Source organism: Durio zibethinus, chromosome 18 (assembly GCF_047325235.1).
Source record: "Durio zibethinus cultivar Kanyao isolate XHJ-2024 chromosome 18, ASM4732523v1, whole genome shotgun sequence".
In the NCBI taxonomy this organism is placed as follows: Eukaryota; Viridiplantae; Streptophyta; class Magnoliopsida; order Malvales; family Malvaceae; genus Durio; species Durio zibethinus.
The window spans coordinates 8,237,131-8,257,069 of record NC_143179.1 but is presented as its reverse complement, the minus strand read 5'-3'; the positions used below and the strand labels follow the sequence as shown (position 1 = coordinate 8,257,069).

General features: G+C 32.4%; 2 protein-coding genes and 1 pseudogene across 2 annotated transcripts; 2 read left to right on the top strand and 1 right to left on the bottom strand.

Moving 5' to 3' along the window:
• Nucleotides 1-214: 214 nt before the first annotated feature.
• Nucleotides 215-5,502, top strand: LOC111299226 (polyadenylate-binding protein-interacting protein 7-like). The gene is made up of 6 exons (XM_022894301.2): nt 215-491; nt 1,320-2,216; nt 2,838-3,279; nt 3,384-3,454; nt 4,192-4,316; nt 4,829-5,502. Exons 2-6 carry the CDS (start codon nt 1,419-1,421, stop codon nt 5,121-5,123), a joined length of 1,731 nt encoding a protein of 576 aa, XP_022750036.1. The 5' UTR covers nt 215-491; nt 1,320-1,418; the 3' UTR covers nt 5,124-5,502.
• A 2,669-nt stretch (nt 5,503-8,171) lies between these two features.
• On the bottom strand, nt 8,172-9,236 carry LOC111300396 (uncharacterized). The gene has a single exon (XM_022896036.2). It carries the CDS (start codon nt 9,116-9,118, stop codon nt 8,432-8,434), a length of 687 nt encoding a protein of 228 aa, XP_022751771.1. The 5' UTR covers nt 9,119-9,236; the 3' UTR covers nt 8,172-8,431.
• A 2,844-nt stretch (nt 9,237-12,080) lies between these two features.
• LOC111300397 (protein WHAT'S THIS FACTOR 1 homolog, chloroplastic-like) lies at nt 12,081-13,775 on the top strand (annotated as a pseudogene).
• The last annotated feature ends 6,164 nt before the right edge of the window (nt 13,776-19,939 follow it).

Genomic DNA, 19,939 nt, shown 5'->3' with positions numbered 1-19,939 from the left:
ACCCAAATGGCCATACTCAAATCTAAAATGATTAATTATTTACTTTTATTTTATTATTAAATTATATTATTAATTAAATAGTTGTTAGAAATGGGGGTCAAATAGAAAGAGAGAGAATAAAAGAAAAAAAAAAAAGAAAAGAAAAGAGGTCAAATCGAGTGGGGAAAGGCTTGGATGTGTTGTTTATAATTTTTGTGGTGGTGGGGGTGGGGGTGGTGGCAGTGCTATTAGCTACAGCAATTTTCAAACAAAAACAGATAAAAAAAAAAAAAAGAGAGAAGGAGATAGGGAGAAAAGATGCGGAGAAACCTGTGATGTGAAACAAAAAGCTTAGATAATACACTGCAGCCAAGGAGAAACAAAATCCAAGGCTCAAATCCCAATAATTTTAATAAAAATCTTTCTAAGTTTATTTTTTTATTGGTTTTCTTCTCTTTTAACCTCTTGTTTGATCTCTTTAGCTATGGATCCTTTCGATTTGTTTCGCAAAGGTATAAGTTTCTCCTTAGATCTTTCGATTTTTAACTTTTTTTTCTTCGTTCTGTAGTTGTTTTTTCAAAATTTTCCTTTTCTTATTATTGTTATTATTATTTTTTTTTTGGTGTTGAATTGACTTGAGATTGCTGATTATTAGCTGCTTGGATAATGCAAGATCATAGCTTTGGTTTATGCTTGCTTTTCGTTCTAATTATTTGTTTAAGTAGAACTTTTGTTTATTTTGTTTTTGGAAATTTCAGTTATTTTATTTTATTTTTGTGATTAGGGTTTTTAATTAAATGAGCTTGCTGTTTAATTATTACTTGAGGATGATGTGCTTTCCCTTTCTCTTCAGGTTTAAGTCTTGTTGATAAGTGAATTCTAGGGTTTTGAACTGTATTTTGGCTTAATTTTGGTATATTTAATGCATTTGATTATGAAAATTTTGTTATTTGACTCATAATCTTGGATTAAGCTTGTTTTGACATTGTTTGTAAAAAATGGTTAGCTGTAGTTGCTATTAAGTTATTAAATAATAATAGTATTATGTTTTTTTTCATGTAAAGCAATGGATTTGCATTCATAAGAGTCAAATATGGTTTTTAGTGTTTCTATTTTCTTCTTTGTAGTCAGCATGATTTGTCATCATTATTAATTTGATGGAAATGATTATTGTGAAAGTTTCTATAAAGAGTGCTGTTGAGATTTTGTGGTATTTTGGGTATTAATCTCATTCTTGATTTTGTTAAGGGTTGGTTTTATGCATGTGTGTTTGTCTTCAGTTTAAGATTCTTTCGTAAGTTTGACTTATTAGTAATGTGGTACGCTGGACGGTTTTGCAGGTTTTGGTTAGGGTTTAGTGGAACTCAAGGGTTTATCCTGTGCACCAAGTTCCTATTTTCCCTTATCTATGTAGAATCTTTTTTTCATTTAAGTAAAGAATGAGCTTATCGAAGAAAGGGACCCAAATTAGTGACACAAAACTAAATACCCCTAGCAAGGTAACAACTTTGAACCCTAATGCAGCAGAGTTCGTTCCCTTTTCTCTTAGGTCACCATCTGCATCAGGAAGCACTAGTGCAGCTGATGCAACAGCAAGGTGTGCTACTTCTGGGACCATAGGAAAAGCAGTGCTTGGTCGGTCGGGGTCTTCCATTTCAAATAATTCTGATGAAGAGGCTCATCAGTTCTGGCGTCATCAACTCCCTGATGACATTACCCCGGACTTTAAGGTTATTAATGATGATGATTCTCAAGGAATTGGGTCTGTGAGCCTCTCTTTAGCAGGCTTGTCCTTGCATGATGGTAGCGAAGCTTCAAGGTTTCCTGCTTCTGCTGGTGGTGGATATGTGTTTGGTGATCAGCAGGAACTACTGCATCATTATGGTATTGGTAATAACTTAGCTGAAAAATTGAGATATCCTGCTTCATCCTATGGAGAGGATCCTACTTCAGCCAGTTTTTTGCATTTGCCAGCCAAAACATGGGACGGACAACTTGTTAACAGTGACCAGCTACTTGGCAATGGGAGGGAGGGACATCCATATAATGGAAATTCAGGACGTGGATTTGTCAATGATATGCTGGGTGAGCACACAATTATGGATGATACTGAATTGAATCCTGTGGATTTTTTGGCTTCTCAATTCCCTGGATTTGCTGCCGAAAGCCTTACTGAAGTTTATTTTGCCAATGGTTGTGATTTAAATCTAACAATCGAGATGCTCACTCAGCTTGAGGTGAGTTGTGCTCAATTGTTTTTAGTTGGTCAAGTTTCAAGTGCTTTCATTTATCCTTTATAAAAAATTAAGTGACGCATCAGTTGTTTGCGTCTTCAAGTTTTTTTATTTTTTATTTTCTGATTATCAATTGCTATAAAGTTTCAGAACTATTAGAGTAATGGTTTATGCTTGAAATCAGGATGCAAATATTTTTCTTTAGCTTTTGATGTTCCTTAATTTTTAAACTGGAATTGTTTATTTTTTCTTCTTATGTTGTATGCCTGGGATGTTGGGAATCTGCTGTGAAAGCAATGGATGTTAATGGTTTGGATGCTAGCTGTGGTTTGATAGGGAAAGGCTGGCTCCTCATAAAGTTTTGAGGTGACTCAATTCAACCATAATCTTGTATGTAGCCTCTAGTTCATGATATCCTGCGGCCTGGTACAGGGGTAGTTTTTTCTTTATTGAAATTTCTCCCCTTTTTTTTAAGTTATATCTTCTTAGGTTTTTGTTATGTGCTTTTTGGTTCACAGGTTTCCAGCATCCTCAAAAGTTTTAGGCGTTTTTGTTGTCTGTTTGTCCATCTTAATTGTCTTAAATCTTTTTCCATTCCATGGGTCATTTTGATTCTTATTGCAGCTTCAAGTTGATGGTGGTTTCAACCAGAACCTGAACTCAAAGACCTTGTCAGCTCCCAATCTGAGTGCACTAGAGTTTCCTGCACTTGCTGTGTCAGATGGTCAGATTGGTCCTCCAAAATATGCAGGAGATGATCTTCAGCATGGTGCCAATCTTTATCAATCTTCTGACAAGGACAATTTGCTTATGTTCAAATCCAGTTCTTCCCTTCCATCTAGAGGTGCCATAGATTTTGCCTCAGCTGTCAGGAAAATGTCATCTCAAGATTCTGGAATGTGGAAGTATGATAGAAATGGTTCTGCTGATTCAACCGTTGGTTCAAGTAGAAGTTCTCTTGGGTCAGCTAATACCTACAGTGCTGCAACTGGGAGAGGGCTTTATGCTAATAGGGTGCAGACTCGTGGTTCAGCTCCTGTTTGGCTTGAAACTGGAGATGCAGTGGGTAATATTCTGCACTTAATGAAGTCATGCATTTGTATAGCTTTTAATAGAAGTGATCTACGCCTTTGTGCATATCTATTTGCTTTAACATTATTGAGCTGGCAGCAAATTTGTACTCTGAGCTGCGGGAAGAAGCTCGAGACCATGCACGTTTACGTAATGCATATTTTGAACAGGTATCTCCTTGGAAATTTGTTGTACATGTTTAAACTGATATACTTATAGGTTTGACATTTTGTTAGCAAGTGATGAAATGAGTTGTTTAACCATGTTTCAGCCTAATTGCTCAACCATTTCTTTCCTTTCATTTTTGTGTTTATTTCTTCCCCTTTTGCAGTATCAACCCTGGGTGATGAATCCTTTCTTGTATAACAGTTCAATATTTGCATCTGCTTCCACTACTACCTTTTTCTGTAACTTTACAGTTGTCTGCTAAGTTACATTAGGCATCAATTAGCTCAGCTAGTTATGCAATCAAATATAATGATTAATAGAATATGAACACCATTAGTAGTCCCCCATTACTCTCTGATGGTAAGCTTCACAGTATTTAATGCTGAAGCTATTGGACTTAATTAAGTTGGGAAGTAAACAAGTCCAGTGACATTTGTAATGTATATACCAATAAAGTATTGGTCACCTATCTGTTTAAATATCCTGAATGAGCATGTATTTGATTAATAGCCCTTGCTTTCGAAAGTTGGTGCTATTATTCTAGTACAGAGTGCATCGACTATTGCACAGGTACAAGGCAAATTTCTAAAGAGTGACTGCTGTGCATAATCTTGCATGTGAAGTCTAGTCTATACTCATCTGTCTTCGCTAATATCCCTTTCTCTCTTCCCCTCTGAACTTAGCGTGCACAACTTATTCTTATGGTTAAGTGATACTACTTTTTATATAATCAAAATAGGCACAACAAGCATTTGTCATTGGTAATAAAGCTCTGGCAAAGGAACTTAGTGTGAAAGGACAACTGCACAATATGCATATGAAGGCAGCTCATGGAAAAGCTCAAGAATCTATATATCGCCAGAGGTTTGTCATTTCTTTCCTGTTGCACTTGGTCCCTTAACATGGTGGTTAACAGGCTTCGGTCCATTTTTCTGTTGCTATTATTGTTATTGCTTTTAAGTTTTAACATTTGTTTAGCAATGGGGTGGTAAGATGTTTTTTGTGATGGAGAATAAGAAATTGGTTTGCTGACATCTGTGGGGGGTAATATTCATCCCTGCTGCTTTAAGTATAATTGGTTCCTATTCGCACTTCCTTCCACCCCACCCCCACCCCACCCCACCCCACCCCACCCCACCCCTTCTCCTATATCTATCCATTAACTTGTCCATCTTTTATACTCATCTCTCATTAACTATATACCTGAGTTTGTCTGTTGTGAATCCTGGTAATCGTTCTTGACCAAAAAAATAAAATCCTGCTAATCAATCCTGGTAATCAATCTTATTTCAGTAATCTAAATTCCTGTTATATTATTTTGTTTGGCTTAATACTAGTTTGTTCTGTTTTACCGTGTATGATATAAAATAATATAGGAACGCAGTTCCTCTGGAGAATGTCAGAGGGCAGGAACGAATGATAGACCTGCATGGATTGCATGTTAGTGAAGCCATTCATATGCTGAAGCACGAACTATCAGTTCTGAGGAGCACAGCACGGGCAGCGGATCAGCGACTGCAGGTTTACATATGTGTTGGAACTGGCCACCATACTAGGGGTTCTCGTACTCCAGCAAGACTTCCAGTTGCTGTACAGCGTTATCTCCTTGAAGAAGAGTGCCTTGAGTATACGGAACCACAGCCAGGGTTACTTCGAGTTGTGATATATTGAAGCCATGGACTTTGACAGCGTTGAGGTATAGGAGTTTTTTGACAGCACAGAAAAACCTGTCAAGTCTTAGTCACCACCGTCATTCTTGTATCTGTACATGGGAGGAAATGGAAGAGAATGTAGTTGAAGTCTGAAAAAAAAGGAAAAAATCGAAAAAGGGGTTGAAAAAACAAGGAAGCAGAACTGTATCATTAATGTTTAGCCAGATTACAGCAGCAATTGCATTTTGGTAGCATCAGGCTGACACCAGCCAGCAACTTCTTTTCCCCGTTTTGTTAATTCTGTATCTTAATTTTTACTTTGTTAAATTCCCTTTTTTGGGGTTAATTCTCAGATGTAACTGATAGATTTGAATTACATGATAGTGCGGATTCATGAAGAGACTCTTGTGCCAAAAATTTGCTTAATGCTGTCAAGAAGTCATAACAGGACTATTGCAGGGTTCAAGCTGAATTTTTTGAAGTTCCTTTTCTGAGCTCAATCTCAACTGGCGACGGAACGCGGACTTTGAGTACCTTATCAAATTCCTACTAAGTTGTCATGGGTCGGTGACGTTCCTTCAAGGGAAACATAATCGGAAAAGCACTCATTTTGCCAATCTTTCAGATGAAACAAATAACGTTTTGAAGAGGAAAATTCAAGTTAATGGAATCGAAGAACATGAATTGAAATTCTTACCAAATGCTGTAATTTTGCAACAACTCGTCGACCAGTTTCTCGACTTTCTTCTACCGTTGAACGATAATGAATACTTCTTTCTCTGCCCTTTGGGTCTCATTTAAGAAACATGGGACATTATGGGTCCACTAAATATTGGGCCGTCCTTGCAGTTCCCTCTATACCGCGTGAAGCAAAAAGCTCGGTCAAAATCGTCTAATAGTTTTAAGATATCCGTTGTCCGTAATGGTACTTTTTTTTTTTAAATCACAAGTGTGATGGCTCAATACGACTGTTCTTCATTGGCCGACCAGTGTCCAGAGCTTCTCATCTAGTTTATAGCGAGGGTTAATAGCAGACTGTGATATCCCGACGAACTTTAGGAGTATTTGTTATAATATATAAGTTGAAGTTTAAATTAAAATTTGTGAGGTATTTTTGTGAGATAAAATTGTAAGATTTTTATATTAAAACAGATAATATCTCATAGGTTGGATACAGATCTTTACAAATGATATCAAAATAGTTACCAATTGGATAGAAGTTAAATGTTATACTGTGAGAGTTATCTCTGAAATCCTGAAAGAGCTAAATGTTATATAGTAGAAGTCACCTTTAAAATTTTAATTTTGGTGTGATATTGGTTTTGTGGTTTTGTGTATACAATTTTGTGGTTCTATGTGTGTTTTATGCTAAGCTTGATGGAGACATTAAAAGTTTTGTGATTCTGTGTGTTTTGTACTAGGTTTGACGAGGACATCAAGTTTTAAATGGAGAGTTTGTGACATTTTAATCCTATATCGAAATGTTTTGAGAATCTACTATGATATATAAGTAAAAATTTAAACTAAAAACTTATTAGACATCCTTTGTGAGATAAAATTGTAAGACTTTCAAGTCAAATAGTAGAATATTTCATAGGTTGGGTGTAAGTCTCTATAAATGATATCAAAACTATTATTAGTTGGATAGGAGCTAAGTGTTATATTGTGAAAGCTACTTCTAAAATTTCAAAGGAGCTAAATACTACATCATAGGAGCCATATTTAGAATTTCAATGTTTGATGTGATTCTAATTCTGTGATTTTGTGTGTGCTGGGCTTGACAAGGATGTCAAGATTTAATGGAAGAGTTTGTAACACTCTAATTTCATATTGGATTGTTTTAAAGATTTGCTATGATATATAAGTTGAGATTTAAAATCAAACCTTATGAGACATTTTTTGTAGGATAAAATTGTAAGATTTTCGAGTTAAAGCGGATAATATCTCATAAATTAGGTATGAATTTTCACAAATGGTATCGAAACGGTTATCAATGAAATGAAAAATAAGTGCTACACCGTGAAAGTCATCTTTAGAATCCTAGTGAAGTTAAATGTTACACAATGGGAGCCTTTTATACTTTAGGGTTAAAATGAATAATATCTCACATATTAGATACGTATTTTCACAAATGATATCAGAACGATTATCAGTTGAATGGAAGCTAAGTGCTACACTATGAAAGTCATCTCTAGAATCCTAATAAAGTTAAGTGCTATACAGTGTGAGTCAACTCTAGAATATTAATGTCTGGTATGATCTTAATTTTATGATTTTGTATTTACTTTATGATAAGTTTGACAGGGATGTCAAATTTTATTAGGAGAGTTTGTGACATCTCAATCCTATATTAATATATTATGTAGATTTGATATAATATATAAGTTGATGATTAAACTTAAAATTATGAGACATATTTAATAAGATAAAATCGTGAAACTTTCAAATTAAAATGAATAATACCTTTTAAATTATATGTGAATCTTGAAAGAAATTGTCCAGTGTTAGAAAGCACTTTACTTGAAGGGTATTGCATGATATTACTTTTTTTCAGAAGTATTTCCCAATTAGAGTGACCTCAGACCATACGAAAAATGATAGACCTCATTTATCATGATATTACTACAATTCTTCATGTAATCATCTGGCTAGGGCTAGCTAGTCAAATTTCATTTCAAGTTCGAGTTGAATTTAGTTAGCAAAACCGAAGATTGGCGGCAACGGGCAGCTGTCTTGCACTGGAAAAGAAAAGGAAAGGGAGTTGCAATTCCAAATGCCATATCATAGCGGCCTGAAAATTCATTAATGCCAAATCAGATCCACCTTAATTTCCCCCGAAGAGACTTTTTTCTTTTAATTTCAAGATCAAGAGGAAACAGAATCAAATCTCGGACCCTACCTTAATTGAGGTATTTGCTTTTTCTTGTATCTGAATAGCAGCAAGGAAGCAATGACAATTGCATTTATTTATTTTTTGTAAAAAAAAAGAAAAAGGATCCTCCCTTCATGTTATTTATTTATTTGAATTTGAATTACAATTGTTGAGACTGTATCCCACCAAGAAAAATGAATGGTAATTTCCGTATATAGGAGTATACATTATTACTACACAGGAAGACAGCCCAAAAAAGCCTGGACCGTTTGACCCTAACGAATTCAATATTCAACTCTCAGCCCCGTAGCTGCGAAAAAAATCAGCGAGCCTGGCAGCTAAAATTCGCCAAACTCCTGATTATCCAACTACTTGTATATCTGAGAAAAGAATGACCAAAAAGAAAAAGGACTATTATATTTTTTAAGTACTCTGATGCTTGAGGTATATTTGGCTTAGAAGTTCCAAAGAAACGATGACTGTGAAAAATCGTCGCCACAGTTTTCATCATCATCCACGTTGTCATCAATGGGCGAGGGAGCTATTGGTGGAGGAAAGAGTTGGTCATCAGGCAAGTGATCCAGCCCTGCATAAAAGCCATAATCGGACATCCCTTGGTTGGTATCCGATATGCTAAAAAACGACGACCAATCTATCATTTCATCGCTCTCCACTTGTGTTGCCGCTCCCTCACCCGACACTGGCATCGATGAAGACGATGTGTACTGTTCCGTCGCCACATTGTTGTTATTTGAACTATTATTAGTAGTATCATTATTGTTATTATTCCCTGGAGTCCTACCAGTTTCTTCCTTCAACTCGTTAGCAAACCTAGCAGCTACCACTTGAATTTCTTGCGGGCTAAGCGACCTCCCTCCAACTATTTCTGGTGGATTTTCAGGGAAATTGAATTTAGCATCAGGGCCACGTAAACAATAAAGAGCCGCATCAAACGCCCTGGCTGCTTTCTCCGCCGAGTCGTAAGACCCTAACCAAATACGCTCACGGCAGTTGGGAAGTCGAATTTCGGCCACCCATTTCCCCCATTTCCTCTTTCTTACACCCTTGTACTTGGAACTACTACTTGTGTCCAAGGCATGTTCCGTAGGTGATGTTGGAGATTGTGTGCAGGTGGGCTTCATTATTAATCGAAGAAATTGTATTACTTTGTCGAAAAACTCCTTGAGATTGTGACTAGAAAGCTTTTCACTCTTCAGGCTGAGCTAGCTTCGGAAAATGAAAATGGCGCCTCTTTGAGAGTAGATATATAGGGCGGGGAGCGAGGGCGAAGACTGAAGAGAAGTTTGATCACAGTGTGTTCTGTGGAAAGATCTAAGCGTGTTGAAGAGGAGTAAAGACAGCGGATAGAAACGCGGTAAAGACCGTAGGCGACGAAAAGAATGTGCAAATATTTGGGGGATTTAATGAATTTTTGTTGGTTTTATTTTTCTTAGTTTGGTCATTTATTTATTTATTTAATAATAATTTAAAAATTTATATTTAATAAACTCTCAATATATAAAATTTAATATTATTAAAAAATTAAATAATTTTAAAATCTGCGAGAGAGTAAAAAAATATGAAAAGGTATCGATAAAAATTAATGCAAATGATTAAGATTTATTAACTTGATGTAAAATATTTAAATTTAAACTTTTACGATTTTTTATTGATAAATAATATGTAAATTCAAAAAGTTTTAAAAGATCTGTAAATTTTTCATAGGTTGGTCAACTACTCTTAAATTTTGTTCTTAAAAAAAAAAAAAAAAGAGAAGTATGAAAAGGAAGGTCACTGGGAGGTTTCCTCCTCACGTAACTGATTTGCTTAGGTTGCTATTTGCAGTCTAACTTTGTCGCGTAGAAGACGCACTCTAATTGCTTTCTCTAAAAATTGATTCAAAGACTGCCCAAAGTCGAAGGCCAAAGGGCTGGACTTTGCATGAAAAATTATCGTTTTGTAGGTAAGTGATGGAATCAAAGTCTTAAACGTTTTATGTTTTTTTCTTTTTGGGTCAGCTAGTACGATGAAAATTCTTGAGATGATTCGAAGTCTAATATCTCTTTTAATTCAATCACGTACGTTCACACGTGCATGTTAGTACAAAAAGAACTAAAGCATAAAGCGTGTGGGAAGCATGAAGACAAGCAGGTCTCAAAACTCAAAAGCCAGTCTAGAAGATATAAGTGGGACCAGAAGATGATGACGGGAGACCCAACTGAAGTTATCATGGGCAGATTACAAAATTGGTTAACCACCTGGAATTGTCAACCCACCCTTAATACCTTTTTGCCCCGACAAAGCACGACTCAAATGATGCATGTGCGGTGCGCCCTTTGATTTCGTTGAGAAAGTTCGTGGTAGTAATGTCTCACTCGTCTGGAATTCAAAGTTTACGTCCCTATCTTTATTTGTATTGTAGTAGTAGATATGTTTTAACTTATTATAACAAAGATGTTTCATTATATTTTCATTGTTGATTAATTTTGATAAATACCCATTTGACCCATTGGTCCCAATCTCAGGATTCCTCTAGATTTAAATAAATCTAATCATCCATCTCGTCACAAACAGTATTACTAGTTTATCAATGAACTTTAGCTCAATGAATAAAAATCAATTTCAGAATCGAAGTTTTCAAATTCAAACTATAATCATAACAAAAAAAAAAGAGACTAATTTAATATGAATACGTGAAAAATCATCATAGTATCAAGAGCATGCAATGCTTTTGAAGCAAATATTTACCAAAGGAAAGATTTTATTTACTTATAAAAAGTGATCAATAGTTGGTTTTTTGGATGCCTATTGGTTGACCAGAGTTGAGCCAGCCAATTTGACTAATGTGAAAGGGAATGTAGTTCTTCTTTCAACCCGAAAGAAATCTATGTATATAAACGAAGAAAAAAACGATTTTTCCAAAATTCGAAGGTAGAAGAAGATAAGTGATGAGTTACAGAATTTTATTACGCGTTTGGCAAGTGAGACTGGTAATCTTTGGGCAAAGTTCCCATATGGGCAACAGCTGGTGTTTCCTCGGTCAAAACATGTCGAAAAGCAAGTCATCTTTGGGTGCCTGCCTGGCTTAGCTTAGCTGCATGCGCCGTCCAACTACTTCACAACTCAGATTTTCGGCTAAATTGCAAGCCATACTACTGAAAGTGAGAAGGGAAATGTTAAACAGTAAAAAAAAGACAGCATTCAAAAATATAATTAAAATAAGCAAGCAAATATTTACTTTCAAATTTATATCATTTACATAAATTATCATTATTTTTTCTTTTTTTTTTTAAATTTTAATAATCATGTCCTTAATAACTTTGATAGTCGTTTTAGTAGGCTTCAACATCTGACAAATTAATCAATCATATCATCATTTATAGAGTATAAAAGGTAAAATCAGACTAAATCGATAATAAATTCACAATTTTACTTTTTTTATTTTCTAAAATAATACTTATTTTCTCTCTCTTCATTCTCCTTTGTATACATTATTAATTTAAACATCGAAATACATCTTGAAATATCATCATTGATGCTTCTTGATTTTTCATTTTGTGACAAATTGCCTTGTTTGAAATTAATTTAGATGATATATATGCTATGCAGGATAGATTTTTAAAATTGATTTAAGCATGTAATATTTAAATAGATAAAAATTGGAAGGTTAAATGCAAATTAAAATTTTAAAAACATATATCGATAATAAATCAATAATGGAATAAAACCTGATTTTGTGGGCCGAACATCCAAGACTAATATTACACTACAAATCATGAAAAAGCAATAAAGCTTAAGCAATGGCTACCCACTTTGTTGTAAAATATGTTTTGTCGCCTTAAGCTGCTTGACCTGGTGGCCAAGCAAGCCTTAAGAAGACACCAAGACTGAGTTTGACCTCAGCCTCCCCCCTTCTCTTTGTTGTAAGGCTATGCCCCCTTTATCAAACCAAAAAAAAAAATATATATATATATATGTTTTGTCAAATAAATCCATCAAAAGCTGCGACATTCAAATCGCCAACAAATGTTTGGTTTTTTGGTCTGTTTAGAAGACACTGGTTCCAACAACCCTTGTTTGGGTGGTTTCAAATCAGACCAATGACATCCAGTAGACAAGTCCAAGACTGAAGCAAGAACACAAGAATTCATCCTCTTGAATGATGGGATTGGACGTGAACCGGGTTTACTTTCTTTGTCTATTCCTATGAAGTTCCCTTCTAATTACAAGACGGTGTATAGAGACGGAGGGAAGATCGAGCATTTTCAGAAAAGGTCTTATTTGTCTCCATATGCTGATGCTAGGGAGCTGAAAGCGGCTTCGTTGGAATTTTATAAGAGGGCAGTTGCTGTTATGCATGATTTACTTGGCTTTACTATTGAGAAGAGACTGGTGACTGACCATCTCACTTATTTCCGACAGACGCTTGTGATGCCACAGAAGTTGATGAGACTTCTTTTCAAGCATTTTGCATCTTTTATGTGTGTGAAAGGGGCAAGAGAGTTAGGTAGTGTTCGCATCTTTTAGTGTTTGGTTGAAAAAATAAAAAATATTTTTTAAGAAATGAAAATGAAAACATGCCAAAATTTGAAAAAAAAAAAATGTTTTTATTGTTTTCAATGAAAACATAGAATATGAAAAATGAGAAAAATCGAAAATTTTAAAATATTTGTAGTTTATGTTTCAATTACCTAGAGACACGAGCTCAAATCTGTAAACAAGCAAAATAAGGTATTTTAGGTTTAGATAAAACCCCAAACTCTTTCCTTCTCCTATTTTTTCTTCTCTTTTCTCTTTTCAGCAATTGCTCTCCCAAATCCTATACTTTTTCTTTCTTTTGATTTGTTTTATTTTTCTTTTTCGATCGTTCTGGTATAACGTAATTAGATGTAGAAAATGTAGGTTATAAAAGATCCTACAATCAACATTTCCTTGTTTTCTAATATATAGCGCCATTTGTATATCGACGCTCCTTTAATTTAAAAAATGGATTCTCATGAAAGAAAAAAGGGGGGCTAGTCGAAAAATCTGTATCCAGTTAATTTCAGCAATCTGCCAGCATTTCAAACGAAACAGCCTCGCAGAGCTGCAAGAAAAGCAATCTTTTCTCAGTCTTTTTCGAGCCCATTCAATGGCTATAAATACTCTATTTCCAGCTCAAATCAACTTTCATCTTTGACATAGTTCTTGTCTATGGCTTCAACCTTGGCTTCTTTGGCTCTTTCTTCAAAGTAATCTCGGACTACTATTGCAAAAGATGTTTAGAAAGTCCAGCCCCCGTGGTTCAATTATACGTAAGCCTATAGTATATTTCATGGATTATGAAACCTAAATTAATAGGCTGTAGGAGAATAGTAGGAGACCATACTTTGTGGTTGTAGATGTTTATGCACTGATGTTTTTTTCAATAAAGGCTTCAATATGCAGAGCCTTTGTGTACTTGTAAATTACGAGCTTACAATTTTAATATGCATTTTGCTTTAATTATTTAATTATTATTTATTGTTTTAAAAATACATATATCAAACATATTTTATAATTTTTATTTTTGAAAATAATTTTTCATTTTTGAGTATCAAATATGTTTTCCAAAGTTCAAAAAATAAAAAATGAAAATTGTTTTTTGAAAATGAAAATAAAAAATAAATTTTTTTTCTATTACCAGCCTTATAGTGTCTTCTTGACTGAAGCCTATGAAGGTTCAGACCCATTGGTGCTTTGGAAGGAAAAGTTCCTGAGCCTTGTTGGTTATAGAGGAAAGAAGAAAGACTCCTACTTTCAGTGACTTTATCTGATGTGGAGAAAAAGGGTTTCATTGAGTGATACTCAGATTAACAACATATGTGCAGAATATGAGGAAGAGGAGACATGGATGGTTTAGAGGCTGTTTCACTGACTAACAATGATTAGGGTTGTTAATTTAATTCGCATCCGTAAGATTTTGATTCCATCTGATTATATAAAATCAAATTTTTAAAAATTAAATTTAGGATAAAATGGATATTTTTAAAATAAAATTTGGGTTGAAATTTATGTAAACCCAATTAAATTTGAGATATATATATAATTTTTTATTATTTATTTAATTTTATATTTATATTTTTAATATTTCGTTTAATTTTATATTTATATTTAAAAAGAATATTTTATTAATTTTAAATTAATTTAAACATAAATAAATCGAATTAAATTTGAATATAAAAAATATTTTAATATTCAATCAAATTAAATTAGAATATTAATATTATAAAATCAACAAATAAGAATTAAGTTTGACCCGGTGTGATCTCTAACAATGATAAGCTGGAGATCGCTCTCGTTTGCCGTGCAGACAAAGAAACTGATAAAACTTGAAGTGTTGCATCTTGAGTGGAATGACAACAGAAAACACTGACATGAAGTGATGGCTCAACAATAAAAGCAATCAGCCAATAAATGGACAATGTTCCATTTTTCACGCATCACTCGTAGTTTGGCTGGTAATTAATTACACAATATTTCTCTTAGGCCAAACTAGAATCTTTTTATACCTAAACCAAATCATGTTGTTTTTGAATTCAATGTTTTTACTGTGATGAATTAACTCTCTCTATCATAGAAATTAAATTTCAAAGCTACTGTTATCATCCAATTCCTGCCTTTTGTGTAATGATTAAGCAGGAAAATAAATTGAAAATTTATCCAAGTACACTATAAACTTTGTAGCTCCTCAATCTATCCAAGAGTTTACTTTTGATTTTTGTTAATAAAAAATTAAAAAATTAAAAATTAAAAAATTAAAAAAAAATAAAAAATAAGTAGTTAAATTTAGATAAAATTGTTGGAACTGAGTTAAGTTTGAGTTTGGATTGAATTTGAGATTTCTATTTTATTTAAGGTTTTTTGGATTAGAACCCTATAAATATAGACCCTAATTGAGGTTGGAAGATACACAAAAATAAATCACATAAACACAGCAAGCAAAAAGCAGTCAAAAAAATTTTTTCAAAGATTTTTTTTTGGATTTAGAAAAAAAAATTTTTTTCTAGAAAAATCTAAAAAATTTTCATATTTCAACGAAAATTTTTAATTTTCGATGAATTTTTTTACACTAGTTGAATTTTTTTATGAGTTTTTTGGTGTCAGTTGAATTTTTCGATAGATTTTTTAGAATCTGGTGAAAGATTTTGGTGCTGATTAAATTTTTCGACGAATATCTGACAAACTAACCCAGATTCTAGTGACTTTTTTCAGAATCTGATTAAGATTCAACTGGAGTATTTCAATTTTTAGAGAAAGAAGAAGAGAAAAAAAGGGAAGAGAGAGAAGAGGAAGGAGAAATCTAAGAAAAAAAATCGAATTTAGGGTTTTATATAGCTTTCAAAACAATGTCGTTTTAGCATTCAGAAACCCATTGGGATTCGTGTGTTTTTGTTCGAGCGATTCGACTAGAGTGCAACTCGCTCCACCAACCCGTGTCCTAAATCGAACCCTTTAGCCTAGGAAAGTCGAGCGCATCCTCCGAGCTTAGTCCTCGAGTCGCATTCTGTGTTTGAAGTCGAGTCACTTCAGTTGAGCCATTTCTTTTTTTGGTATTTTTATTTTATTTAGTATTTTATTTATGTGTTTTTTTAGTATTTTTGCATAATTAAATTTGAAAAAAAAAATGAAATATTTTTTTAAGAATAAATAATAATTATTCAATAATAAAAATTTTAAAAATTTCAAATAACAAATTTATATAAAATTCTTATGTAAGAAATTTTCTCTAAATTTGTCTCAAATGATGGAATAAGTTAGATAAAGTTTCAATAACAATAGTTAATATTTATTTTCAATAAAAAAAGATAAAAATAAAAAAAATATTAATAAAAATTTTAGAATTAAATACAAATTACTCAAAATGAGACTCTTAAAAATTTCAAATGGTAAATTTTTAAGAAATCTATAAGTGAGAAAATTCTCCAAATTTATCCTAAATGGTGGAACAATTTAGATGAAATTTCAATAAAAATAATTGTATTCTTTTCCAAATAAAAATTTTTTGTTGAAAATATTTGACAATTATCTAATGATGAGATTTTTATAAATTTCAAATGGTAAATTTCTTAAGAAATTTTTAGGTGAGAAATTTTTTTAAATTTGTCCCAAATAGTGGAAGAATTTAAATGAAATTTCAATAAAACTAGTTATCATATTATTTTTTTCAAAAAATAGAAAAAATTCTAAATTGACCTAAATTGTGAAAAATTTAGAAATAAAAAAAATAAAAGAATTTCTAAATAGGCCTAAATGGTGGAGAATTTAAAATTTCAAAAGAGAATATTTTTAATTTGACCCAAATGGTGGAAAAATTAGATATATTTTTAATAAAAATAAAAAAATAAAAAATAATTAAACTTTTTCCAATGATAGAGCCTCTTCAAGAAAACAAATGGGATTCTTGAATACTCTTGAGGTAAAAAAATATTTTTAAAAATTTTATTAGATTGATGAAAGAATTTTAAAAATTATTTCCAATATCTAAACATAAAAAATTAAAACCATTAAAATAATGACTTTAGGATAAATTTAAAATAAAATGGTACCATCATTCGGATGGGTATGTGAAGGTGCTATAATCTTTCTCATATGTAACCAAACTCTCGAACCTTATTCTGGTTAGTAAATCTGAACTTATTTTTTTAGGGACCCTTAGTCAAGCTTAAAAGCTCTTTAAAAGGATAAATTTTTTAGGTGATCAATCACACATAGTTAAAAAAAAATTGTGGTGACTTTATTTATTAAGTCTAGCTATAGATATTTGGATCTATATGTTATAATAGACTTTATATGATTGTGACATTTTAAGATGTTGAAAAAGATTGCAATCATATTTTGTTGTTCATAACTATACATTTACTTTTTAGTCTAAATTAACTAAGCTGGGTCATGTTGAGGAGCCCTCAATCTCTTTTTCACCTAACATCTTTAAGTACACATGGAGTTTTAACTAAACTATTAATGGTTTCACCTTGCTGAACTGGAAAGGCCTAGAGTGAGAAAGACTATCTATATAGAAATAATCGATGATGATGAATATGGACACCTAATTTGTTCTTTTTTTCTTTTTAATTAAGCTCTAGATAAAGATGTATTGTATAATCACTTAATTATAATTAATAGTTTGATAAGCCTATCTAACATTATATAAGTTTCTTGAATTAATTGAACTTGGTTACTAGAGGAAGTTAGAGTTTAAAAAGATCACATTGATGAAAAAAAATGAATATAAATAAATTTTGTTATGCGTAGAAGAACATTAATCAGTAATTGATGGTTGGCTGTATATAGTATAATTTATGCCTACTTTTGAAAAGTACAAAAACCATGAACATTTCTTTTAGACAAATGCCTCAAAACAATGGTTAAAGTTATCAAACTTTCAAAAAAAAAAAAATTCTTTATCTCTATTTATTGAAAACCACATCAATTATTGTATATACATATCCCCAAAAGAATCATGGAATGAAAATGCAGCCTATTGCAAGAACTTCAACTCTGGCAAATTTCTCATTTCAAAACCACACATGTTCAATAAATAAATCAAAAAGTATTGATCGGCAGGCTTTGTAACCATTAATGTAGTTTAGCTTTTGCTTTAGTAGTACTCATATTTATTCCAAGTAAATATAGTAGTTAAACTATATGTAATAAGGTTAAACAACTTATGCCACTTAGTAGCTTCAAAAGAAGTAAGTAGTCCTTTAAGGCCTCAAGCTCCCTCAACTACTTCGGTTGTATATTTATTGTGAATTTATTTTTCATTTCTATAATTTGGCCAAGAAATTAAGGGAAAATGAAAGGAAAAGATGAGACTGTGTTGAAGAAGAGTACACTCATAACATCACAAGTAAATCGTACATTCCATAAAGTAAGGTCTGATGCATAACAAGTTTTTCATATAATTTAATAGCTGACGATAATAAACGAAAGAAAATACTTTTAAAGTTTGAATTGGACCAATTTTCGTAGTATAAAAGAATTTAAGGCAACCGCCCTAACTTGGTGTGGACATTAAATATGATGGGGAGATATGTTACATTTGGAGTTCACGGAAGCACATTAGAGAGTTTATATATACATGTTAAATATCACTTGAACCCAAAAGCTTAAGTTATTGGGTTCTTGGGTTTTTCATTATATATACGACCTCTTATTCATATTTTCTAGTGATATGAGATTCTTTACTCACATTGAACCATCCCAACAATCTTTCTCGTTCATTTATGAGTTCTGATCAAGTCCTACCTTGGATTCCCTATGTGAGTAGGTCCTAGCAATATTTTTTTTTAGGTTAGACAACTTCACGTCTTGGATGGTCTCAATGCACCTTAGGCCCAACATTTAACCTTGTCTTTCTATAGGTCTAGGTTGTCTCAATGCCCCTCAAGCTTGGACTTAATCTTAGCACACAACCTTGCTATTTAGGTTGTCTTAGTGCATCTCAAGCTTGGACTCAATCATAACATGCATACAACCTTGTTGTTGTTGGGCCTGAAGTAATAAATACAATAATGTATAAGTAATATATCATAATAAACCTATAGTAATAGATAACAATCAATAATCATCAACATAAAAAAATAAAACATATCAAGATTTACATGAAAAACCTTTTAGTGTAAAGAAAAAAAATCACAGACCATCAAAAAAATCTTTAATATCAAATAATGGATATACAAAGTTCTTCTCTAGCTAAAACTAGAGCTAATCAATAACTAGAGAGATAATTAGATAAATCTTATCAAATAGGTGACTCAACAAATACACCATGAATTTATTCCTAAAGAGCTTCAAATTCGATTTTCATTGTTCAAAATGTAGAATTCTGAATCATAAATCTATTGATAAAATTTTAGCTCAATCGGACCACAGATCAACTTTCGTTCAACTAATTTTCCCTTCTTCATTTTCTCTCTATTTTTTCTGGCTTTTCTTTTTTCTTTTGGTTTTAGCATCACCACTTTTTGTTTCTCTATTATACAACCCCTCGTTTATTGTTTAAGGCTTTATATAAGTAGGGCTCTCTTAGGTCAAAGACAAAATAAGGCTTTAGGCCTTTTAATTGGTTAAAACCAATAGGGCTGAACCCTACTTTTCCTAACAATTTTCTCCTTTCAGCCCTATTAAGAAAGATTTATCACCATAGTAGTTTCATTTGGAACTTACCTTGGCCAAGAAATCTATTCCAGCCAAGTTACTGTAAAGCTCAAGCTTTTCCGTGGAAAGTGTTTTAGTCAATATGTCTACTACATTCTTGTCAGTATAAATTTTTTTCAATAGCATCTGTTGTTCCTCAATCATTGAATGTAATAAGTGATATCTAACATCAATGTGCTTTATTGTAGCATGATACATGGCATTTTACTCAAATATAAAATACTCTGACTATCACAAAACATCACATATTCTTTCTGATTCAACCCTAATTCAAAAAAAAAAAATTTCATCCAAAGCATTTTTTTACCTAATTCGGTTGTTGCATATAATTAGCCTCTGTAGTTGATAAGATAACATACTTCTACAACTTAGATTGTCAAAAAATAGCTCTTTCTGTATAAGTGAACAAATACCTTAAAGTATATTTTTTATCATCAAGATCACATGTTATATTAGTATCAGTAAGCGTTTCTAGAACTAATTGTGAAACTTCATAACTCAAGCACATTTTTGAGGTGCCTCTCAAATATCTGAAAATTTATTTCACTATTTTCCAATAAACATTTCCTAGATTAGAACGAAATCTATTTATTACATCAACTGTATAAGTAATATCAGGCTATATACAAACTATAAGATACATTAAAAAATTAACTACAGAAGAATAAATAATACTATATATAGCTAGTTGCTCTTCTTTAGTCATTGGATAAGATTTCTTATTCAGATGAAAATGGTTGGCAAGTGGACTACCAATTGATTTAGTATATTGCATGTTGAAT